Source organism: Simochromis diagramma, unplaced genomic scaffold (assembly GCF_900408965.1).
Source record: "Simochromis diagramma unplaced genomic scaffold, fSimDia1.1 OVJJ01000481.1, whole genome shotgun sequence".
In the NCBI taxonomy this organism is placed as follows: domain Eukaryota; kingdom Metazoa; phylum Chordata; class Actinopteri; order Cichliformes; family Cichlidae; genus Simochromis; species Simochromis diagramma.
The window spans coordinates 2,641,418-2,667,689 of record NW_024386898.1 but is presented as its reverse complement, the minus strand read 5'-3'; the positions used below and the strand labels follow the sequence as shown (position 1 = coordinate 2,667,689).

General features: G+C 40.1%; 1 protein-coding gene across 1 annotated transcript in view; it reads right to left on the bottom strand.

Annotated features, from left to right (window-relative positions):
• cdh23 (cadherin-related 23) overlaps positions 1–26,272 on the bottom strand; it is a 187,079-nt gene that overhangs the window by 115,305 nt on the left and 45,502 nt on the right. Inside the window, exons 4-6 of the mRNA XM_040034470.1 lie at positions 25,400–25,542; positions 25,040–25,087; positions 24,587–24,679 (exon numbers count right to left, since the gene is read on the bottom strand). Coding sequence (XP_039890404.1) covers positions 24,587–24,679; positions 25,040–25,087; positions 25,400–25,542 — 284 coding nt within the window. The remainder of the gene's footprint in view (positions 1–24,586; positions 24,680–25,039; positions 25,088–25,399; positions 25,543–26,272) is intronic.

The window sequence follows — 26,272 nt, the reverse complement described above, 5'->3', positions numbered from 1 at the left end:
TAAAGCAACCTATTTAAAGAGTTTCCTTGGATCGTCAGCTCCTCTTGATGGATTTCTCTGCATTCCAGCAGTCCAACACTAAAGAGAGCTCCACGGCCTGAAATATTCTCTAAGCAGCCACTACACAATACTGTCTTCTACTAGCACTTTTCTCCTTTCCAATTGTTCACAGTACCCTTCCTATTGGGCTATTGATTGGACTCGTGTGAAGTCGATGTGAGTGACCAGGCGCAAAATACAAGGCAGTGAATAATTCTGGTTTTATTAACCTATAAGACTACGCAATCATTTCTCCATAAATGAGACAGACAGTAAACAACAAGGACACAAGAATGGGTGAGCACTGGCAGCTAAACTGGATACTACTGAATGCTAGTTGAGAACCATGTATGTGTCACTACCTATACCTTCAAAAGAGCAAAAGCCAATTGGTTTGTCACGGCACATATTCCAGCATATAAGCCTTGACAGTGCTTTGCAGCTTTTGAATAAATGGGGCTATTTCCTTGGGAAGAAGAATGTTAAGTGGAGAGATGGTTGAGGAGGGATGAAGCCAGTTCCCTGCTGTGTCTTATCTGAAGTGCACTGTGGGAATCACTCTTCTCCCTCTGAGAGCTGCTACTTATGAAAGAAGGAGAAACATACAGCAGAGATATATAGAAAGATAGAGACGGAGGAGCATTCTGTTTATGGTACAATTCAAATATTAACTGAGAGCTAATACTAATTTTGTGTCACAGTAACGCTGAAATGCATAAAAAATGAACATAAAAAACCCTCAAATGCAAAAGTGCTCCCACTAAATACTCCTACTAATATTTAAAATGAAAAAAAAAAAGACATTTTTAATTGCTACCTGTGTTATTGTAATCAGTTTGATAGATTTTACAGAACCTACTGTACAATAACAGAGCAAAAAAAAAGTATCATTACATTTCTATAGTCCAAAAAATTTCAAAATACAATTATGCTGCAGCACCGATCAATGAAAGAGTGAGAGAAACTGCGGCATCGATGAAACTTCCCAGGAGCTTTGTGGGCATCATTGTGAAAAGGAAGAAATCAGGAAGCACATTTCTGACTTGGCCTTTCAGCCAACTCAGTAAAAGTTTAAGGAAGGAAGGCAAGTGACCAAGAAAGTAGTGCTCACTTCAGTAATACCTCTGAGATCCTCTACAGATAGATAGATGCTGGACAGTTGCCTGTGCAGCATTACGTCAATTAGGCTGTAGAAGTGTGGCTAAAAGAAAGTCACGCCAGTTGTCAGACAGCACTTAAAAGGCAAAGCACTGGACGAAGAGTACTCTATGTATATAATATCAATATACGTCTGGTGAATTTCTTGGTACATCACCTTTCTTATCAAGCATGTTGTGCACAGTTTGCAGTAGCCAAGGATTCTTATCAGGGACAGAGACAAATCCTTGAGAATAAATAGCTTATGCAAGACACACTTAACCAAAATATTTCAGATCACATCCTATCATGCACACCCAGAGGACGGTGCTGGGACCGTTTCTGAAAAATCGAACAGTCCAAGATTAGCTGAACACCTCTGATGTGCTCAGTGAAGTCCTCTGACTAACATAGGCAGCAGAATTTCTTAGGAATGATTTCCAATTAATAAACCTTAAACAGTGTAAGTTCTACTCCAAAGCAAATGAAAACTTACTATTTCAGTGTTTCATCTTAACTCTGCAAAGACAAAAGTATGAAGAAGGTCGTAAATGTGACACGAAAAAACAGACTACAAGTTGTAAGGAGACTGAAAGAACGCAGACTGCGATAAAAGGAAGGGGAAGACAGAGAATACAGATGAGGAAATCAAACTGAAGGCCTGTCACTAACAACCATGAGACATTTCTAATAAAGAAGGGGGTCCCCATTCGCTTTTAACTTTGCCTCTGCTTTATCGTACGGTGTGTTTGCCCTGCCTTCTCCACTACTAGTCCTCTATGTTTAAAATTTCCGGTTTTTAATGGCAGCGGCACTTCTGAGGCCGCAGAGAGTCAGAGCTGGATGGACCAGGACTACACGCCGCAGCTTCTCTGTCGGACTTTAACAGGGCTTGAATCCCCTGAGGGCTGGACCTGTGAGGATTCCACTGGTTAAATGTCAGCGGTCTCCTCTAGGAGTCCTTGAGGGAGCAGTCCCTACAACGAGATTAGACTCTGTCCAAGAGTGCACTTAGTTAATTCATTAGTGTGTCACTCTCAGTATGGAGCCAAATTCATTCACACTGTTGTGTAAACGTAAATTATGCTCTTCAATTGGACGAGCTTAAAAGCCCCAAATTACTCTATTATTTATTCAATTAATTCGACAAATAATTAAACACGGCTCTTACAAAGCAGAAGAAAATACAGCGCTGGTTAAAGAGGAGAAAAACAAGTAAAATATATAAAGTTAAAACATTTAAAGCTTTTGATATTACAGTTCCTCAAAGACCGAGGATGTGATATTTAATACGGCTCACGCTGGTAGCATATCGCTGCTGCTCATTAAACAAAAGACTGCAAAAACAGCACCAATACTTTGCACTTTGCTTCTCTCTGAGGAAATGCAGATTGTTCTCCATCAGCCCCTGAATTTATGCCATAATGCGTGTATTTTTTGAACAAGATAAACAATGTTTCATCACAGCTAGTTAGTATTCTTCTAGTATTCTTCCTAGCACATACTGGATATGTTTAATACATTTTCTGACGAAGTCTAAGTTAATTCGTCTTGTAAAAATAACCTGAAGCCCTTGATGCTACTTTGGATTCACGCCACCATGCTTCTTCCTTCTTAAGTGCTTCATTTGCTCGGGATTTACTTATCTATGATATTTATAACAGCACAGAAACTGAATTGATTTCACTGCTCAGAAAAGACAGGTGTATTGAGTGTGAGCTTTTCTAGCCACATGGTCTAGAGATCAGTGGTGATAAGCAAAAGATGCGGCTCTTTTAAATACTTTTAAATGTTTTATTGATTGGGCCTGTGTCAGCTGGAGCTTATTTATCTACTTATTTAACATGTTTGGGTGGCAGAAGCTTCGAAGTAAGTGAAAAAATTTTAATGATGGTATACAAGCTGAATAAACCACACTCTTGCCCAACATGACAGTTTCTGCAATGTTTCTGAGTAGAGCACCTGAATGCAACTTAAACAAACCTTTAAAAAAAACATCATATCTGAGAAAAGTGTAACAAAAGGGATATTTTATAATAATTAGTATTTATAAATCAGGCTTAGCAAAACATTTCAACAGTTGATTGTAACATATAGTCACCTTAGATCCTAGCAGAGTAAAGCCAGAACAAATATGAAACTTTGTCATTTCAAACCGTATGACGATGTGATTCACTATATCTTAAAAAAAAAACCCAACTTAATAAGACAAATGGATTGACAGAAAGCAACTAACTGAACGTCCAGCTACTCCAAATGTGTGGCCCTGCTGCTGTCGGTCAAAAATCCATCTGCGACCCGTCGATTAAGCGAGTAACTTGTAAGTTAAAAATGCTATCACTACGATAAAAGTCACGCTAACTTTTTTTTATCCAACCTAGTAAAGCCGATGGCCAGCCTACAGACTTCTAAGTACAATGTTTTGTTCTTATTTTGTCAGAAATGTTAAAGACATGGTGATTTGAAGGGGCAGCGCCTGGGTTTCGGCTCCCTGCTGCTCGCAGCGCCAGAGGCCCAACTGTTCACTACAATAGAGCCATGATTACACCTACACTGCTCAGAAGGTTTTCAGTTCCTCCCCAGCTGTCTGCTCTCCGCTTGCAACCCAGCAGGCATGTGATTGTACCAGCTCAGCTCGCCCTTTCACTTTCTGCCTCGCACAACCTCTGTCCCTCCATCACTGCCTCCCACATGTGGCACCTTGTCACACTACCCCGACATTATTCCGACCTATGTGAGGGAATGTATTTCAAATGAGGAGAAAGTGCAGAATTGCAGGGCAGACAGATGTTCCCTTACAAAAAAGGGTAAATGATTTGACCAAGCAAACATGGCTTTGGTTTCTGATTAGCTGATTCCTGTTAGTGTGACAACTTAACGGTTTAAAACATATTTTTAAAAATTAATGGTCCAGTTCTCCAGGTAAGAAGAATAAAAAGCACTATTGCTATGTTACCAGGAAACTAAGAGCCAGTACAAGATCTCGCCATGCTGATTACTAAAATTAACAGTCAGTGTTGTCGTACAATAAAGCAACATTTTTGCATTCAAACATGATATTTTTTATTGAAACCTATGCTACAAAACAGTCGGGAATTCACACAAAGTGGAAAAAATGTGCAAAAAAATGTCCTCTCTAATGCAGGTGTCACAAAGTGCTTCACAGCTTAGTCAAAGAATATGAGACAAGTAAACAGGAGCCGTCCACACTGACGTTAGGCGAGCTGTTTAAAGTCATTTAGAGGGCAGTCTGAGAACAGTGGCTGTGCTGTGTGATGCTAACATTTCTCATTGCTTCCTTTGCTCCTTCCTTGCATCTCAGCTAATCTCTACAAGGATGTGAGAGAAACATGTGAGGAAGAGATTCAAGGTGGAGAGATGTAAACTGTCATGGTTCCTGGGTCGTGGACTCAGTGCTGTGAGTTTTGTCTTTTCTTTATTCTAGTTGTGTTATTAGTTCCAAATTTTGCTTATAATTTGAGTTTCATTGTATATTAGTCTTTAGTTTCCTTAGTCCATTAAGATTTAAGTGCCCTTTAGCCCTTTTTTGGTTCTCTGTTTTTAGTATTTATATTCTCAGACTTTTTTTTAGATTAGTTATCTGGGTTCTGCTAATAGTTTTAGTTTATAATCAGTTTCTTGTTTCTTGTTCTTCCTTTTCCTTCTCCATCTCTGTGTCAGGTGTTTAGTTACTTCCTGTTTTATTTTGTTTGTCTCTTGCTTTGTGTGCATTGTGTTCTTTTTTTTGCTTCCTCTTTGTCTCGTTAGCTAGATTCTGCTCGACTGTGTCTCGTTTTCCCACAGTCTTCTTTCGCTATTGCCTCCAGTTTGTATTTAAGCCCTTAGTTTTCCTCAGTTCCTTGTTGTGTTCTCCCACATGCTGTGTGCTCCTTTCTTCTGAGTTTTCCCTTTTTGTACTTCTGGCTCAAACCTGGCTTTATGTTTTTCCTTTTTCTGTTAGTTCCAATACAACTATATATTTAAAAAAAAAAAAAGAACAATAAAACCTTAGCTTTTTGTCGTATGTTCGTAAATAACTTGAATTTTAAGCAACCACCATTTAAACAGCTGTTTTTTGTTGTTGTTTTTAAATCAGATCACTGTGTTTCATTTACTGTAGAAAGATATTTCTGTAATACAGGGTTGCGCCACATTGATAAGTTAAAAATCATTTTCACTTTCAGCAAATATTTCAAAATAGTATCCACAGTTGATGCAAGGCAGGATGTATCCATGCTTTCATGTTTCATTCATGGTTTGTGCCAAATTCTGACCCTGCCATCCAAATGTCACAGCAAAAATCAAGACTCTTCAGGTCAGGCAACATTTTTAACATTTTTGGTGTTCTTAACTGTCACAAATGGCAGCCAATGCAATTTTTCACTGCTTCAAGGTTCAGTGTGTTGTGTTCGAAGATGCTCTACTGCATACCTTGGTTGTAACTCATTGTTATCTGAGTTACTGTTGCCTTCCTATCAGCTCAAAACAGTTCGGCTAGTTTTGCTCAGAGAAGCGCCACTTGCTGGATATTTTTCTTTCAGACAATTCTTTGTAAACCCTAAAGATGGCTGTGTGGGAAATTCTCAGTGGATCATCAGTTTCTGACCTGCCTGTCTAACATGCCAGACAGTTCCCCAAACCTTCCTCACTCTGATGCTCAGTTTGAATTTCAGCTCAACTTGACGATGCCTATATGCTGCTCCCATGTTACTGCCTGATTAGATATGGGCACTTACAAGCAGTGGTGTACTGAATAAAGTGGTCAGTGAGTAAAATAGATCCTGAAAAAATACAGGCACGAACTGCACAGTTACATGGTATATACAGTATGTAAGACTTTCTCATATAAATAGGTGAGGCCATGAGCTGGCAATAATTTCACAGTATGCAGTTTTGGCAGAGATGCTGAAGCAGGTGAATCACAAGAGTACTTAAATTAATCATAGAGGTGACACACAAAACCATATTTCACATTTGAAATTAGCTTATCAATAATTCACTGGTATTGAAACAAGATAAAGTGTCCTTCATCTGCGAGGTTTCGATAGCAAATGAGGAAAATTATACAAAAATGATTTATACCCTGCCAAAAAGAGTGCGGTTCATCTTACTTTAAAACTTTGGGGTTTTTAACCCTTATTTCTGTTTGTGTGACTAATACTTGTTCAACTATGACTTAAGTCCACATTACTTATCTCATGGCTGTGTTGCGTGTTATATTTATAACGGTGTCCTGTAAGTTTCCAGAAACATGTCCAGGATCCCGAGCTTCGGGAAACCTAGCTTGTGGCTTAACATTCATTATTTATTGCAAAGAAACTCAGTGAATAAGGTCGGTGATGAAACCATGTAGCAAAACAAGCCCACGTCTCAAGGGAGGTAATAGCAAGTTTAAATACTGTATGTCATGGCAGTAACATTTACAAACCAATGAAACAGCCCGTCTCATAAAAAAATATGTCAGTAATTACAATTCCACTCATGGTAAATGTTGTGACAGGGCTTCCTTCATAGCCCATGATTTCCCAGGGGCAGTGAGCAGTAGTATGTACCTGTGATAATGCGATGGAGACTGGACTTGGGGCTGAGGTGGAAATGGGAAACCCACCTCATAAAGCCCTCTAACCTTAGGAGACCCACTTGTAAAGCTTACGTGTCTGATACCATCATTTCAGCCAGAGTATTGAGTGTTATCTTGAGCCAGGTTTGAGCTAAGAGACTGAATGCGTGAGTGACAGCGTGGAGTCTACTGATAGGTGTAGCTGTCTGCAGTTTAACTCCAATTGCAGGTATGATGCTTTCTCGCAGTATAATTACTGTTAGTGAGCTCAACTCTGAACATGAGGGATGGAAACTGTGCAAACACCCAGTGTGCTTTGTTCATAATTCACTGAATTAGCAGTGATAAGCCAATTGCCTGTACTTGTCTAAGTGTGCTTTGTCGAGTAGAAGTAGAAAGTGAAATCTGTCTAAAAGAACATTTCCAGTTGCTTTGGATCAATTCTCAAAGTGTTTTGAATGTTTAAATGTGGGATCCTTTAAGAGAACACACATCAGAAAGATGTGGGTGTTTTAACTGTTAAGGATTTTAGTGCAACTATTTACAGTGTGGACAACTATTGACTGTCTTTTAGAGCGAAATAGCTGAGATTAAATTTACCTAAATATGCTACCATTATTATTTCATGGTGTAACTCATCACCTGCAAACAGTCTCTATAATCTAATAATCAAGATTGACTTTGCTGTAATGCAGGTTGTCTTCGTTTACACATGAGTAACTGTGATACTATTTGTATAGAAGAATAAAGACTCACAGAAAAAAATTTGCTATCTTTTATTGATTGATGTTTTTCCGTAGTTGCTTCCTTGTGGATAGACTTCCAGCTGGTACTGGTGAAAGTCTGCTCTAGGAACAGAAATATAGATTAGTTTGAAAGTTTTAAAGTTAAAATAGTTTTAAAGTTTTGAAAGATTTTAAATGCAAGACTGTTTTCTTTACCTGTGTGTTTGAGCCAAAAGAGTTCCCAGCCATCCTGAGTGTCATTCAAAGGTAACCTGATAGGCATATCTGCTCTCATTTAGATCAAAGCTTGTAGGCCAAGTGGGGAAATGTGAATTTAATAGTTGCTGCCTTTTCTGTTGTATTGATTTAATGTTAATAAAGACTGTTATGCAAGCTGTGTGTTGCCTTTATTAGTTTAGTTTAATATGTAACCTTACACAGTTGTATCAGATATGGCTTAGGACTCGATTAGTAGCAGTCAATAAAAGTCTGGAGTCTGCTGCTGGACCACAAGTCACTGGTGGGTAATGTATTTTTATTTTGTTTTGTTAGATTTTCTGTGTCGTTGAGTGTTGCTGAATAAATCCCTGGTTGGTCGGCACCTTATCTCTGCCTCAAGGATCCCACTAACCAGGGGCGTAATTTCAAGGGGGGTTAGGGGGGTTATGACCCCCCCCCCCCCCCCAATAATAAGACCCAACTAATATATACCACCCCCCCCCCCCAATAAAATTATGAATTATGTTGCATAAATAGGTTGTTGATTTTCTTTACTCATTTCAGGTATTACCAGCAAAATAGTTGCATGTTTAATCATCTGGGAATTTACCCAGATTTATTTATTTATTTAGACAGAGATCTTGACCCCCCCCCCCCCCCCCCCAATGTTCAGCACAAAGTTACGCTGATGATCCTAACACTAGCCCCAAAGACGTACATGTATAAGACTTATGCAGGACTTGAGGGCAACAGAATTACCAGTCCTGTGTAAAGTTTCTTTTTCTGTTACTGCAGTTTATTGTACTGTGTGACCATAGGAGGAAAAATATTTCCCCTCACACACTTGTAAATCTAAGTCGTCTTCTTCTTTACAAAGCAGAAGAGAAAACATTGTGCTCTTAAAATCAAGATCCGAAATTAATTTTATCAATGAAAGTATCTGGGCTAAACCACTATTGTACATTATAAGATGAAGAAGAAGCACTTATCTGAAAACTCTGACCACAAGAATTTGTCATTCTGGTAGCTTGTTTTGAAAGCTATCTATCTATCTATCTATCTATCTATCTATCTATCTATCTATCTATCTATCTATCTATCTATCGTAAATTCATATCTTTATCCACTTTGACCTCCAGATCACAACCCAAATAAACATTTTCAAGCTGAATTGGAGACAAATTAAATGAAAGATCAACATAATAATGGGCTGGATTGGCATGAGCCACCAGACTCTCTGGATTAAACACATTCAAGGCTGACCTGAAGCCATCTAACCATGTATATACTGACAATATTTTATAGGCATGCCTCTCTAACAGTTATCAGTCATTTTCTAATGGCAGTTAGTCTTTCCTCTCTAAATCGTTTGACCCCCCTCTGTTAAACTAGTCAGTAAGGCCTAATACGCTGCAGTAATGTGGTGCAAGTCTTTGTGTACCATACAGGAACTGATGTCCAAAAAGTGTCTTACATTATAACCTGCTTTTATTCCTTCTTGTTCTCTCTCGCTCCACTCTATGGCCCGTCTGCGATTTTCTGGAGAAGCACTCAGCCGAACAAAATGATTCCACACCAGCAGACAGGCAGAGGGGCCACTTTTGAAAGGCAAAGACAGCCTCCCAGTGTGTGTGTGAGAGCGTGTGAGTGTCAAGGATTCATGATGTGTTCCTGTAATTTCCATTTAGATCTTTTTGAGGGGCTTTTTTTTGTTTGGCTGATATTTTTCAATTTTAGTGTTTACTATTTTCAATAATGGAGTATTAATTGAAAAGTCTTATGTTGCTTCAAGTTTGGGTGACTATTTAAAATAATATATTTTAAAAGTAGGACTTTGTTTGGGGAAAGGTTTGAGGTAGCAGTAATGGTTAAAGTAAGAGGATTATGAGATAGGGAATCAATGCCTCCAGTGGATGGCGTGTGTTTGTATGTATGGGTTGGCTATTTTCTCCGTGGAGAAAAGACAACATATTTATCTCCTTATCAGTCTTCTCCCAAAACTGCCTAACCCCCTGTCAAAGCTCATGGCTGACTGCCTCCAAAGAGCTGGAGCTGTTTGTTTAAATGTAAAGGTAATCAGGCCCAGCATGCTGCAGGAATCCACAGAGCCAGAGAGAGACAGATGGGTAGATCCCAGGGGAAGGGTACAAGGACAGGCCAAATCACATCAGCCAGCTCTGCAACCTTTTTTTTTTTTTTTTTTTTTTTACCTGTTATGGAAAGTTATCCATATCGGTTTAGAGTACTAAAAGTACAACTCATTTTTCCTGCCTTATTTAAAGCAGTTACCTGTAGCTGTGGTTGAAACTATTGCTGGGTAGGGAAGCTCCTTTTTCTTAAATTTCTCTCAAATTCAAATGCAAAAGTTTGTAGATGGAATGCACATTTTAAAATTGACTTTTACAGTCTCGTGAGGACAGCTTAGTCCAGCACAGCATAACATTTGGGTAGCAGCAATTTTAGCTCACACTCACTGAGGTTTTTGCCAGTTAAAATGTCATACAGCTGCTCGTATTAGCTGACACGAGCTATTATGTTCATGACTAACTTAACTTAGAGGTCTACAAAGGTTTGTGTGTGGACGGGTGAAACATTGCTTCAGTCCTCTGAGACTTGAGGCCATTCATTTATGCTCTCTTAAGGTAGAGATCAGACAAACTAGTTGAGCGAATTCTTAAATCCTGAAGTCTACATCAGAGCATAATGCATTTCTGGTATTTGTCAGGCTGCAAATAGATCTTATAATTCTAAATTCTTCTCTAATTGGTTAGTTTAGTAAATTCTGCTTTTTAGCATAGTGCATTTTTAATGATTTTAGGCAAATGAATTCATGTTATTATGAATAAGCCGAGCTCCCAACTAATGGCTTTCCATTTCAAGGCTGCTATTACAACATAAGAGGCATGCTGAAGGTGTTAGCATCCCAGTGTCCAGATAACATTATAATGCTGCTATCAAGAATAATAAAAAACTATCAAACAAGATAAATGAGCTTCATTTGCTTCATGCAAAAATGTAGTTGACATGAATCAGTGATTACCAGATTACCAGTGACTGCTTAATGGATAACAGTGAAAGATGATGAATCCTGTTTCCTTTTCCTACTGTTGAACATCTTGTTCTCATACACAATTTTCCTGTCCTCCTCAACTCCCTTTTTTAAGAAGTCATTTTTTTTAAATAGAATTAAATGCAAATTAGAGTAGAGCTGATTATCATATAAACGGCTGTTGCCTAGGGGGCAAGACACTCTGGCTTTATTTATTTATTTTGTCATATTCTTCACAGTTCCCCATAAAACTCTGACTTTAATCAGTCTGCACTTTCTTTTAAAGACATAGGGGAATTTGGGACTGGTTGAAGGGAGGCGCGCATTTCTGTGTATGTGCGGGCAGCCTGTATTTGCGCTTCTGTGTGTGCATATGGGAGCAGAGCGTACGCCTGTACAGCATCATTCTGCACACTGCTCAATTAGCTCTTGATGTTTTATTTTACAGGTGAGCGCGATCACCTGTAAAGGTACACAGCTGGAACAATAACGCAAAGCCCCATAATCCAGTAGTGAATGGCAATTTTACATAGTGGTCCAGAGGCTTTTTATGGCAGGTGGATTATGTTTGCAGTCACCCACCAGTGCAAGTGATCTGATTTGAATTCACTGGGAGTGAGGGAAACACTGTAAATGGGTAATTACCCAGAACTAACATAGAGGGGAGAGATGAAGTGAAGTAGTGGGAAGGGATTTAGGCAAAGACCTGCAGAGTAAAGATTCCTTGTAAATTAAAATTTGGGAACTGACCTCCAAACGGGCTGCGTGTGTTGGATGCCAAGACTTGGTATCTTTATGTAAACCTGTGAGGGCTTAATTGCTCACAGTTTGTTAACCTTAAACAAACTAAGGGTTTAAGTCAGCAGTCCCCAACCCCCGGGCCATGGACCGTTACCAGTCCGTGAGTTGTTTGGTACCGGGCTGTGAGATTTGAGGCTCGGGTGTGAAATTCATGGTTTTCAGCACTTTTATCAGTTTTTATCATTATTTTTCATCGTTTTTATCGTTAACTCAGTTTCCCTGGGTCTTTTCCCGTGTGTTAGGAATAAATCTTCTTTGTTTTTTGGTGCCGTACTGGTTTTATTTTGTTCTATTTATCCGCGACACCTTAAAGGCTGGTCTGTGAAAATATTGTCAGACATAAACAGGTCCTTGGCGGAAAAAAGTTTGGGGACCGCTGCTTCAAGTTACAAAAAACCAGCTGATGATGTAGATATAGAGGACTTAAAAAATATAATTAATAGGTTAATAGGTTTTATATATTTTTGGTCACCTAACAACAGTCTGGATAACTGTTCTGATCTCATCCACCTGTCACCATTTCTCTGCCTCTGGCACAAAAAGATGACATCCCCACAACATTAAAACATCTTGACAGGGTGCGCAGACATAGGTTGGACTAACTGGCAACCGGTAGGTCTGACTGAGGGTGCGCATGCTTGTCTAAAAGTGATGATGCTGAAAGACTGAAAACTTGTCCAATCTATGACTCACTAAGTTTGTTCTAGGATAGCCCCCAGCAATGATGATAAGCAGTTTAGAGAAAGGACGTAGTGATGGATAGGCGTTTCTATCCCTGCCCCCCACATACTCATGTCTGATCGAAGGAATCTTCTACAATTCTAAAACCTCATTTTTTTTACTATTTCTATTTCACGCTTTTACCCAGGATATTAGTGACCTCGCATCGCAATTTTCATGTTCTGATTCATCACCCTGCATGGCCTGTGTCCACCACTCTTTTACAGTGAAAACATTTTGGTTTTAAAGTAATATTTAAACAATCACAAGTGGAATTCACCGTGCATGTGCAACAGTGCTAGTGTTTAAGGCTGATGACCAAGGGAAGCTGCACTTTACACATGCCATTATCAAACAAACTGCGATGCCAGGGTTGCTGTTGAGGCCATCTCATTTAAACAGCACACGGGATTTGATGCTCTCTGTGCTATTCAAAAGATACCCTGCTCTCTCTCTCCCTCCCCCAGTGCCTTTCTTTACTCTCGCCTTGTTTCCCAGTGTGCCCTTGATTTCAAGCTTTTTGTGTGTTTTCACTTCACTCTGAACTCTGTAGTCCTGAATCTCTCCATTCTGTAGTCTGGTCCTATAGGTACGCTGCACTCTATATCAACAACTCTCTCTATCTGTAGCCTCGGGCATGGGGTACCACGAGGGCATAAGGGGGCTCTACTTCCATGAGTCTTAATGTCTCAGGTGTCTCTTTGCACACACCCACTCACACAGACACCAGTAGAAATCTACATGCTTCTTTTTCCAATGCATAATTCACAGACTTCAAGCAACTGCAGACACATCTGACCACATATAAGCAGACTGTCCTTCTCCTGCACTATGAACCCCGGTACCCCTTTCGTTTTCATGCATTATTCTAGGATTTTAAAAGGCCAGTGGTTACTCCCCAAAGGAAAGCTTTGATTTTCAGCAGAGACCCAAACAAGCACAATATTTTAAAAAAAGTATTTTAAAAAAAAGGGTGTTCTTTGGATTGGATGGGTATTCTTATCAGCTGAGGGACTTTAAGAGATATGTAGTTTTCATTTTAACAACTTCAAGGGACATTGCATTTATTGATATGTTTATAAACAGGAGGCAGCAAGGACGGCAAGCAGACATATCTAGTAGGAATGATAAAAAATCATAAGTCTAAGAAAATAAACACAGATAGTTTGCCACCTCTGCCACTCAGGTGGTATACTATGATGGGTTCTCATAGAAATTTGCTGTCATGTCAGTATAGAAAATGCATTGTTAGGCTAGTAGAAGCACATCTGTATATAACATAGTCCTCTGTCCTGTAGTGAATTAGACCACTCAGAATAAACAGATTTTTTTAATGTGAGAAAAAACATTTTTCTGTCCAGTAGACGCATTCCCAATCTGGCAACAGATGCAGCTAACTTATCAGCATAAAGGGAAATAGGCCTATTTTTAATTCACTCAGTTGTCCTACATAACTATCTATGGAGCTGCAGTATATTTCCCGACGTGTCAGTATGTAGCACTCGTGACTAAGAAGAATAAGATAGACGTATGATGATACATCAGCAGTGTGCTGCAAAGTAAACATAGCAGTGGTCCTGCAATCGCACCTTCTGTTTATCTGCCTGAATAGAATAGAATGGAATAGATGCAAATAGATGAAACTCAATGTAAATGTCAGATACGGGAAGACAAACAGATCTGAACAGACTGACAGCCAGTACACAGAAACCACTGCACTACCGGGGTCCGTTTGCAATCACTTCATGTAGCTCTGCAGTAGAGAAGAGTGGGACAGAGAGATAATCGAGCAAAGAAAAGTACTGCATGTAGGAAGAAGATGGACATAAATGAGACAAAAACACTTTCACAGCCTCTTTATTACAGCAAAACGTAGCTGAGAATTACTAGGTGGGCTTTGTGTATATTACATGATGATAGCTAATTAAAAAGCAAGGCAGAACTAATAACACCAGTACAGAATGGCAACACATATAATCATCTCCCTTTTCTTTTCCTGTCTTTTTTTAAGAGGATCATTAGATGAAAATTGGTACTTCCAAAGCAAATATCTCCACCATTTATTTCCACTGTCTCATTTTCCTCCTCGCTCTATCTTAATCTCAATTATTACAATGTGATGTTGTCAAATTAAATTAACATCTTGTTGATGAGACGTGACACCAGTGATGGAGTGCTCAGCAAGTGGAGTGTCAAGGATTGTCTGTGTCTTTAACTGTCTCAGCCTCCTTTGCTCATTCAGCATTTCATAACAGCATTTTATTATTTCATTTGTAGGAAATCTTATATTACCTCATGGTAACTAGAGACTCAGTTTTCCTCCCCACATGTGCTTTATCTATAAGTTAAGTCCTGGCAGGGCACTGGGGGGAAAGGAGTGGGCGAATGCACTGTTCAGTTATACATCAAAGCTCTTATTTTGGGCACATCACACAATATGGAGACGAGAAGGGGGCCGTCGCCAATAGGGGTTTCACAAAAATGAAGTGGAATCTTGGTGACTGTTGCTATTATCAGTGTTCACTGGGGACGGGCAAAACTTGCTTATAACACAAAATATCTAAATGCAATAAGCCAAAGATTTGTATCTGAAAGACTGTCTGAGCTGTCATTCAGCTCATTGACTTTAAACAAAGCAAACAAAAGCAAACTGTTACAGAATAACAAACTCCTCATGACTGTATAGTACATTTTTACATTATCTTTTGTTCATTAAAAGTGAGGAGTGGTCTGTTCTTTGGGTACCTAATTATACAATGTCAGTGTGCAGCATTCCTTTCCAACTTCCAGACCTCAGTAATGTGCAATCCTACATCCCGTTGTCCTTTCTTGCTCGTTTAGTTTGACACAAAGGGTTTTTTTGCTGAGCTTTTAACTGTAATCACTGGAAGGAATATAATTTTGAAATGTGCAAACACTAAATGATCACAGAAACAACACAGTGCCATACTGAGACAGTGAAGTCTGACAGAAAATAAGAAAACGAATGGTGTGTGAATGGTGTGTTTAAAGATTAAATCAAAAAATCCCCAAAAAGGAAAAGTAACCTGCTAGAAACCACTAAGCACGTGTTTATTTACAATATATAATTAATATCCCTTTTCACAGCTCTACTAGGAGCGTAAATGAAATATAACATTTGCTAGTGGTAAAATTAAAATAAAACCAGTTTATGCCCTCCAGGAACAAAGACACGCAGGACAAATCTCTTGCAACGATATACAATCTAAAACCTCTGGGGCATATGATCAAGCAATGCTATGATTGGTGATTCAAAAGAATGAACAAAACAAGTAACATTTAGTTACATTAGAAAAATACTATCACTTAATCCTTTCAGCTGCTGGTGGCGGGTTGCTCAATAAGAGGACGTGCCAGACAAGATGATACTAGACATATCTGAGTGACTAGTATGACAACCTGAAAATGAAGCAGATATCTGACAATCATGGGCTGTAAGCTGGAGCTTAAACATCTGTTTGTCACTTTAATTAGTTAAAGAATTGTTTTTGTTACTGCAGTGCATGTCCGCTGCAACACAGCTCGCTTAAACCTGGAATCAAAACTTTAAATAAACAGAAGAAATGGCACCAAAAATAAAAAATGGCAATCTTGCATGTGGTTAACGCAATGTGCATGATTATAAACACTTAACCCTGTCATAATGCTACATTTATAGTGGAGGACATGAAGGACTATGAAGGAGGAGGAGACTGTAGGTACCATATGTAAGTACAGTATTTCTAAACCTGTTATTCGATTTGCACTGGGTGAGAGGCAGGGATGGGTTGGGTGGACCACTGGCAGACCACCAGACTATCACAGGGGTAACACAGAAAGTCACACCTACAGCTAATTTATAATCACCAACAAACCTAATATGCACATATTTGGACTGTGGGAGGAACCTGGACAAGACCTATGAGGAGTGCACGTCACACACAAAAGTCCCCACCTACCAGCTGGTTCAGACATTGTTCTTGTATGTGGTGACTCACACAACTGTTAGAATAACGCCTGTCTCTAGGTAAATTTTATTCATTTGTTGTTGTTCACCTCTGTCAGTGCGCCCCAGGGTGGCTGTGGCTACAATGTAGCTTGCCATCACCAGTGTGTGAATGTGTGTGTAGATGACTGGATGTGTAAAGCGCTTTGGGGTCCTTAGGGACTAGTAAAGCGCTATATAAATACAGGCCAAAAAAAAATTTGTTGTTGTTTTTTGTAAGGTAGAAAGTCTACAATATTAGAGAAAGAACCCTAAAAAGCAGATGATATCCTATGAGCAAGCAACTGGCGTCAGTGGGGAGAAAGAACAGGATGGGACCCCTTGCACAGCTAGATTCGTGGAGGGGCAGCTATTTGTGTATGAGGGTGAGAGAGAAGAGATAAAAGCAGCATAAAGAGACTATAAACAACAAACAGGACAAAACACAAACTATGGGAGAGCGTAGTCAATAGTTTTACCGACATGCAGCGATACAGATAAACAGGGACTGAAAGTGACTGAAGGGGAAGGGTTGAGTGCATCATTGGGGAGTTCCCCCAGCAGCCATAGCCAATTACAGCATAACTGATGGAGGATTCGGGGTTACCTGATCCTGAAGCAAGTTTTAATCCTAATCTTAAAGGTAGAAAGAGTTTCTGTCTCCTGAACCCCAACTGGGAGCTGGTTCCACAGGAGAGGGCCTCGATAGCTGAAGCCTCACATTCTACTTTTAGAAACTCTAGAAACCTCAAGTAAACCTGTGGTCTGTGAGTGAACTGCTCTACTGAGAAATGATGGTACCGTTAGGTCTTTGATCCCTTTCTAGTCTAGTCTGTTAATACTCTCACATTATTGTTATCGATCAACTTCTTCTTCTTTCTCCTTTCCTCTATAGTTCCACTATATGCATAATTTTTCTTTAGACCCTCTATCCTTACCATTTCAACAGTGAAAGTGACAACCAAAACAGATTTGCAAAAATTGGAAAGGTTATAAAAGGGAGGGGGGGAAACAAATGTGTAGGCAGGGAGGGGGATTCTGAAACACAAAAGAAGACAGAGAGAAAGAGTCACTGAGGATTTTGCATAATGCTGAATGGAGCCATGGTGAGGATAAAGGCACTAATTGGAGCTAAACAAATATTTTTCAGACATTAATTTCTTCCCTTTTTTAGTAAAACTCTTTTTTTAATAACTATTCTATGATAAGCCCCATTCAGATATAGGATGCATAACATCAGGTTATGACAGTTGTGACAGTTTTTTGTCATTCAGGCATACAGATGAGTGGCAAAAGACAAAAAAATAGAAACTACTGTGGCTGTCATACGCTTTGGGGGAAATTTTGCTGTCAATGTTTTGGCCCCTTACAGTGAAGGTTCTTCTAGGGTGACAGTCTTTTCAAAGAAAATGATGTAAATCATATACTGTGGCACACTGCAGACCCCAGAACCCAAGCTAACTAACACTTGTGAAAGATTTTCTACATATATAAAGACCCATTTATATATGTAGATATATATATATATATACACACACAGAGTTTCAGAGAGGTGTAATGACGCTGTCGTCGTGGCACATGGTGGCCAAACTCTGTAGGTGACTTTCACGGCAATGTGTCTCACAGTTTCATTCAGCCGGTGATGGAGAACGTTTGTCATACACCGTAGATTGGATGGTACAACAAATGATGTGGTTGAATTAAGTAAAATTTTCTTACTACATGATGGACAAAAATCTATATTTTCCCATATTTCTGCGGCATATCCTATTCACCAAACTTTTAAGTGAGCTGAACAACTCAAAAGTGACAACAAACATCAGCGCTCACTACACACAAACACGTCCCATTATAGATCAAACTGGTCTAATCTTTTGTGCCGATCCGTTAAATGTGCTGTGTTGAAAGAGATAAGTACTTATGGAAAAGACACCGGGGTGCTCATTCATACATGTAGCCAACACGTACAGATGCTGTCAGATTAAATCGTGTATTTGAAAGGTCTAAAAAACACAAAAGTGCCATGAGAGCTAGCACTCTATCTTCCTCTGTCTCCTATACACACATAAACATTAACACAAGCAGCTACAAAATATGGAGGGACTGACAACATGCGTAGCTGTCTTTTATGTTGGCAAAACTCGTCAGAATTCACAATTCTGCCAACGGAGTGTTAGAGAGAAGGAGAGTGCCAAAGGCAGGGTGGGGGTGGGCACAGAGAGGTGGGAACCACAGACTTGAAAGAAAGGGAAAGAGGGAACGACAGGTTGATTTATTCAAAGAGTGAGGAGTGGGTGAATCAAACTTTAATGGCTTTTGGGAGTGCACACCGTTCTCCCTCTCCCTTCAATCTTGCCCCTTTCCAGGCTTTCCTTGTGCGCTCTCACCTTACTTCCTTTACTCCTCGCTTTTTCTCTCCCCTTGTCTCCCTCTCCCCGAAATACACTTTCCGATGGTCACTCGCAAACATGAGCCCTCCCTTTTTTTGACAGACAAATTCTCCACCCATCTCTGCGTAGCACACAAATCAAGGTGCTCTTCATGCTCAGCGGGATAAAGTAAATGACAGAAAGATAAAGAGAGGAAGAGAAGGTGATTTACCTTCACGAATGGCAGAGTATGTGATGCCCCGGCAGTATGTGTTGTGTTAACCCTTGGACTGGAAAGGATGCGGGAAAAAATTGGTGTACAGGCTCGACAATCTCTCTGACAACTCCCTTAAGTAGCTATTTGTCCAGAAAGGCTCATTGAAGTCTAAAAATTTAATCAGTCAAAAAAGAAAAGAACCTATTCCATTCAGAATGAGCAATGCAGACATGAAGTTCAGCTTACCTATAGCAACACTTCAGAAAAGTAGGCATGATGTAAACTGTTAGCTGACAACAGAGGACAAAACATAGATCTCAATTTTCCACTCCCCACACCCAGTCCTCAGTGTTGGGTGTAAGGCGTATTAATGTGCCACGTGCTAATTTTTGTCATTACATTACAGATACAATTATGTTGTTACTTGCAAAGTAACAAAGTAACAAAGATTCTGCCCCTATCTGCACATTGGGCAAATTAAAAAACACGTTTTTTTTCTTCTGCGCGCTTGTGCTACAGTCAACTGATGTCAGATGTGTGTGAGGGCAGGAAAATAAATGGTGGAGCAGTCTACTGCAGAGATATGGACTTACTTTTAAGGACAAGAGAGTGATGGTAAAGTGCAAACTGTGTTCAAGATGGAAACGACTGCATTATACTGCTGACAGAACTCAAGTCCGCTGAAAGCATTTGCACAGACAGCGAGCTAACGCAAAGCTAGCCAAGAACCCAGAGTGATAAAGATGAGTGCATTCCCGCCCCGGCCCAGCAGCCAGAGCCTGAACTTCAACAGGTAAAAAACAGCAGTGACGAGCAGTCCTGTTTATGTTTCTGAAATAGAACCACTGTGTCAACTGAAGTGTCTTTAGGCTCGTTTTGATCGTTGCGTTGTCGGTTTTGTGTTCATAGGTCCTATGTGTGTCCTCATTACGATAGGGTCTGAGACAGTCTGTTTGTATAACATCATTATGAGCCAATGTGTTTCAGGTCATTTTATAGATTAACAAGAGAGTAACGTAATGAGCAGGGTAATGAATGACTTTCTCTGGTGAGTAATTAGGTAATGTACTGCACTACTTTTAAGAAAAGTAACAATTACCCCAACACTGCCAGTCATATTATTCATTGCCTTTCTGCTTAATTAGTTACGAGATTTTCAAGCGGACTTTATACTATTTGCGCCAAAGGCTTTACGTGGTTAGAAATCATTTTTGGTTTTTCTCTACATTTCGAACAGCATCCCATTTCTTCTCCAAAAATGGGGACGTACAACTTTTCCCTAGGATTAGATTCTGTGCACCAAAACTGTAGAAAGTGGAAAGTTATAAATGGTGCCTTAGGTGAGTAAAATATTGACTGCTTCCCATTTAACCTTCTCACTTTATCCATTTTTTTCTTCTTTCTTCATAAATCCCTCCATCCCTCCCTATGGGGCTCAGGGTCTTAGTGTCAAGCAGAATTCTCTTCGAGGCCTGCGCCTGTCAACCAGCCACCACTCAGCTCTGTAACCACTAGATTCAATTTCACCATAGGAGAGACCAGGAGAGATGATACTAATATAATTATGGGCCAAATCCGACTTTTAGGAGGTAAAAAGAGAGAGAGGGGGAGAAAATGAAAGAGAAAGGGAGTGAGTTTGCGAGTTTCATATCGAAAGCAGGCGTGTGTTTCTGTGCAGTGTGTTTGTGTTTACGTGCAGTGCATATGTGGGATATGTAAACACTCAGTAACACATATTTCATGAGGACAATTTCAAAAGAAATGTATTTCACAACAAGCAAGACTTTTGTTTTCAAGTTCTCAGACAACCTTGCAAATGTAAAGATATAAGGCATCCATATACTGTATTTGCTTTTTAGGCTAAGATATTTTTTTCTTACCTGGTAAACAAATTACCTTCAGATGCTGCAACCCGCTAAGATACAGGGCAGAAGGTGATAAAATAGTAGAGATTGAATTTCAGCTTTCAGAAGTGAACAAAGGCAAAGAAGAAAGGAATATAACAGATTTGTCTATGTTCTACCTGACAGCGACAGAGGGCACATCAAATAGCAGGTGCCTCTGCTTTGCTGCCAAAGCCTACATCAAGCACTAAACAGCTCATTCGCAGGCATAATAGGAGCTCTCAAACACCCTCTGCCAATATTATCTAAAATATGAGTGCATTTGCCTCTGTGTTTGTGTGTTCAGCATGTGAAATGTCTTCATGCTATCCATCTCAAACCTGTGGGAGAAAGTAGTAGCCAACAACGGAAAGCTAAAACAATGAAGATTTGAATTCCACACGTTTATAAAACAAACGCATAAACAGGTAAAACCCTCTAATTAATCCAAAATATGAGAAAGCAGATAGATATTTGTCTAGCTAGAGTTTCTAAGAATGAGTCCTAATAGTATATTTCTATAAAAAAGAAAAGAAACAAAAACAGGCACAGCAACTCCACGGCAGAATGGAGGGCTTTTCTTTCTTTAGATGTCTGACTTTCACCTGAAGGGTTTCCACCTTGGGTTGTTCTGCTTTATATCATCAGCCATAGTTCATCAGAGATTACCGTAGGTTAGAGAGGGACACTGAGATATGGCTGATAGAAAATAGAGGCTGAGGAGGGATTTGCTCACCTGCCTGACATACCTGAGAGACAGTAAACAGATAAAGTTTGGGTATATATCACTAGGAGCCTCTTGCCTGTCTGCTTGTTTGCCAATACGTTTAATCCATCTATGCACCGCATTACAGCGCTGGTCAGAAGTCGGCTATACAATCTCGTGTGCATCATTACTGCGTTATCCAAGACAGGATTCCACTGCATTGCATATCTACTGTAGGGAGGGGTGAATGAGAGTATTGACTAGAGGACGAAAAAGATATGCTATCTGAATTCTGCAATATTGTGAGTGGAGGGCTCAACCAAAAAAAAAAAAAAGCACATTTTACTATAGTGATGCTTTGCAGGGGTCATTGGAAACTGAGTAGAGATAATGGCTATAAACTCTGAATAAATGTATCTGTGTGAAGTATATATATATATATATATATATATATATATATATATATATATATGTGTGTGTGTGTGTGTGTGTGTGTGTGTAAGCGAGAATGACAAAAAGATGCTGGAGAGAACGAGGATTAGATGAGAATAAATGACTAAAAAAATAAAAAAGAAGGAAACTGTGTTCAAGAACAAGGATTGTCTGAACAGCAGGAGGTGGCACACACTGGGCGCACTTAACAGAAGCTGTTTCTGGTGGCGTTTGATATTATTTCAGTGGCACTGACCGGCTCCCGGTGGGTGAGTGTAAGGGTCAGGCAGCTGAGCTGAGGAGTGTGTGAGGTATTGGGAAGGTTGGTCTTTAAATAACGGATGGGCTCCAAATTGCTCAGATCTCGGTGCTGCACAGACGCACACTCAGCAAAAGCTTTTGAGCTTGTCAACAGAGGGCTCCCTTTATAGAGGACTATTTGTTGAGTTTAGGGAATGTGAAAAAATGCTTCTCAGTGTGTTGTACGTTCACTCTGCCTTCTCATCCAGTAATGGATTTGTGTTGTAGCCCATCTGCTGTTCCATCAAAACATTATTTTAGGTAATAGTTGTCGCTCTTTGTATCCGGTCTCTGCTGCTGGCTGCCTAACTGTGTGGATGCTGTAAATCTGGCGAGCTCATTAGCACTGACAGAGGGAATGCTAGCAGCCCACCTGCTCCCCTTCACCCTCTTTATGGCTCTACAAATTAAAATGACATTTACACACACTCTCTGCTATTCTGCCTCCTGCACTGCTCACCTTGCCACTCACATTGCTTCATCTGGACAGTGCCGTCGAGCCTCACTTCATAACACCTCCTGTCCTAGTTCTTCGAAAAACCCACGAGAATCTTTGTGTTGTTTCTGGTCTTTTCTTTCCGTCCTGCGTTTTCTGTCACTTGCGGTAAATCTCATTGTTTGAATCCTTTGTTTGTCGCCTCTGCTTTGTTACTTCTGCCACTCTTTCATCCTCCACACTCATCGCCGTTTCCCATCTTCTCCTTTGATGCGCTGATGGCACTTTAACCCGCAGTCATTGTGGCATGTCCAGTGAGTGACAGCATGATGAAGTGATGTTGCAGCATGTTTGCTTTGCCCGCTAAAGGTCGCTTAGGGTCACGGAAGTAATGAGGCCATAAAAATGCAGGTAACTAAAGTTGCTGAGAAATAATATAAGGTGGCGAAAAGGGTAGAGGAAGGAGAAACAGGGCAAAATGAGGAAGAGGCTGACTTGAAATGAAGGAAAACAGTTGCCAAAACTGGCAAAGGATTTAAGTGGAAAAGAGAGCGGCTTAATAAAGAGCTCTGTGCGTACAGATTGGACTGTGTGCTGCATTGTGATTGCAACGCAGTCGTGAAAATATGAATGAAATTGCAGTGTCTCATTTTGTCGAGCAAAGTACGCAGTTTAGTTCACTGAGATGTGTGATAAAACATATTTCACTTGCATTAGTCTAACATTGTGTTTGCACACACACACATGGTTTGCATGTTTTCTTTTCAGCGATGGCTCACTTTCCAGGCTTACACTATTTCCAATGTAAAGAAATGCTGGGGAAAACTCGGCTGTATGTACTGCCTGGGACTACACTGGAGTCTGATTTATTTCCACTCTCTATAGCCTCAAACAAATAAGCTTAAATTTTTTAATCAATAGGATGCCAGGATTGACAGCAGTAGTAATTCAGTAAGTGATGCAAGGGAACTAACAGTATGTGAGTGACTGAGGGTCAAACGCAGCCCTGTTTAATGGCTTTCTCAAGGCTAAACTGAATCCTGTTGTTTGCAGAGCTTGAAACGTCTGCATGTGGACTATAAGTGAGTCCCACACAACTTAGCGGCGGTTCAATGCAATGGCCTGAGAGAATCTTCCCTGGTGGGTGATCTAAACAGCCTCGTCTAAACAGTCCTTATTTCTCCCATTTATTTGCCTGACTTTATGGATTGGGAGAGAAAAAGCCAGTGGCTTTGAAGATTTGGTGAAGACTCACAAAGGGGTATGTGCTCAATATAAACACAACAAGACTTGTGGATGTGTATGTGTTTGTGTGTGTGTGTGTGTGGATTTCAGTCCCTGTTTGAAGTCCTCCACTCTGGCAATTACTTCATATCAAGGATTAGATGAGGGAGAGGGCATAGACGAGACACAAAGATGGAAAGAAGTGAGAGCTGAGAAGGAAGGTAGCCGATTCAGTGGGAGGACAGAGAAAGGAGAGAATAGAGATTGAGGTTTGCACTGGAGTTTTCTCTTCCCTGCAAAGGAGGCTGTACACATTCTCTAAACATTAGCTGGAAGACAACTCCTGAAATCGTGGGAAGATCACAGGTGCAGCAAAACACTGCTATTTCCAGCATGGCAAAGACCAAAATGCACTATGAATAGGAGATGATCACCATAAATCAGACGTAGCCACCGTGCAGATACAGCTGTTGCAATAGGCATGACGGTGAGGTGAATTTTATTTATGTTTTCGTAGTGTTTCTGAAAATTCATTGCAGCTCTTTGTTTTCCAAAGTTTTCATCAGTTTGAAGTACAGATTCCAGAGGAAAATGTTCTTCTACTGGAAATAAAAGTTTTTTGTTTACTTTGACATTGTTTTGATGTTCAAAAAACCAGCAAATTATATAGAAATTGTCTTGCATATGATGACTTTTCTTTTTCATGTATACCAGAGTAATGAATAAAATCACAGTCTCATTTCAAATCGAGTACAATCGGTAAATAACGTCCGGGCATCCTCACCTCTGGAATATTGACAGTGTATGGCTGCCCGTGGAAGTTTGGGGCGTTATCGTTCACATCTCCGATCTGGATGTTAACTGTGTCTTTGACCACCTGGGGAAAGAAACACCTTGGTTAAATAGTTCCAAAGCCACTGCCACACGTTTCCTGACAAAGAGTCAATGTAAATGTGACACAAAGCCACGATTCAGAGTCAAAGAAAACAGGACAGGTGTGTGACAGATTTCTCGCTGGGGAGAGTAGGTGGAATGTCACTTGTTTCAGCAACTATACTGTGTTGAGTCGGACAGGTGTCATGTGAGGAAGAAAAATAAGGGTAAGTGTAAAAGTGAGAGACTGAAAAAGAGACAGATTGCAAGGCCTCTGTGTGATATGAGGTCAGGCTATATGCAGGATGTCAGCGTGTGAAGAAATGTGTCACAACTATGAACGCAGTGCAAATCGGTCTCTTACCTCTTGATTGTCACTCACGTAGAATTCGACCTGCATCTCTGACTTGGTCTGGTGGAGACAGAGATCTATATCAGTACAAAATTTGCATAGACATGTAATGCAAAGGAGCAGAGCAGAAAATCAGAGACAGAAAACAAAAAGGAGCTACAGAAGCCAGTCTGAGCTCGACGTCCTTTGTGCTTTCCCTCACATTGTTTTGCACTTTTCGGGACTCTTTCATCATTTGATAATTTACGCCGCGTATCCTATTTTCAAAATTGTTCTGTGTGTCTTTTCTTGTACCCGGTGCATTTGCTTTGGTAATGTATGAGCGTGTGTGTAGCATTTAGTATGTGCGTGCACGAGTTTGTTTGTTTGTACCTCACGGTCGAGTTGCTGTCGAAGCCAGACCACACCGGTTTCTTTGGTCACAGCGAAATACTTCATGGCCTCTTCTCCTGAAACCCCATAGATGAGGGGTTCCCCTTCAGGATCATCTGCCTTCAGCTGGGCCACCGATGAACCTGTCAGCGAGAGAGTCAAAGGTCAGAAGTCCTGCAAAGTCAAAGTAGGCATCAACAAATTTTTAATGACTGAGCCAATTTAGAAAGGGCTGATTTGTGAGAGCACGCAATTCCTGAATATTCACACAAATGCAGTTGTCCTGTCAGAATTTCCAATTTGCATGCTACATGTAAAAGTTAGCCTTGCATTAAAAATTGATTTTTAAAAAAACATAAAAAAATAAATACATCAAAATAAAATGCAAAAGAGTTAACAAGGTACCATGATTGTGACAGAAACTCTGACTTCTCAACATTATATTCAAGGAAACCTACTAAAAAAGAGAGAACCACAACAACTATATGTTGTAAAACTCCAGATGTCCTGGTAGTGTAACGGTTGAAGACGACTTGAAAACGCACAAAGGCTCAGCACAAAGAAATGCAGTAGCGTGCAGGAGCAAAGGATTTTTAATTGGAACTGCAGCAGCTCACGGGCTTCATTCATCATAAACAGCAGAAGCTGGCTAATCAAAACCAGAGGTGGCGTGCTATCATGCAGGTTAATCCGCCACGCTGGACAGATGTATCATGAGGCTGTGTTTAAGAGCGGCACAGAAGACGGTATCAAGACCTCCGAGCTGGTTGGCAAGGCTCATTACCCTCCAGGGTCAAACTGCCTGAGCACAGCATTGTAAATAATATTATATATATTAAAAAAATTAAGAAATATATGAATCCGGGAAGGATT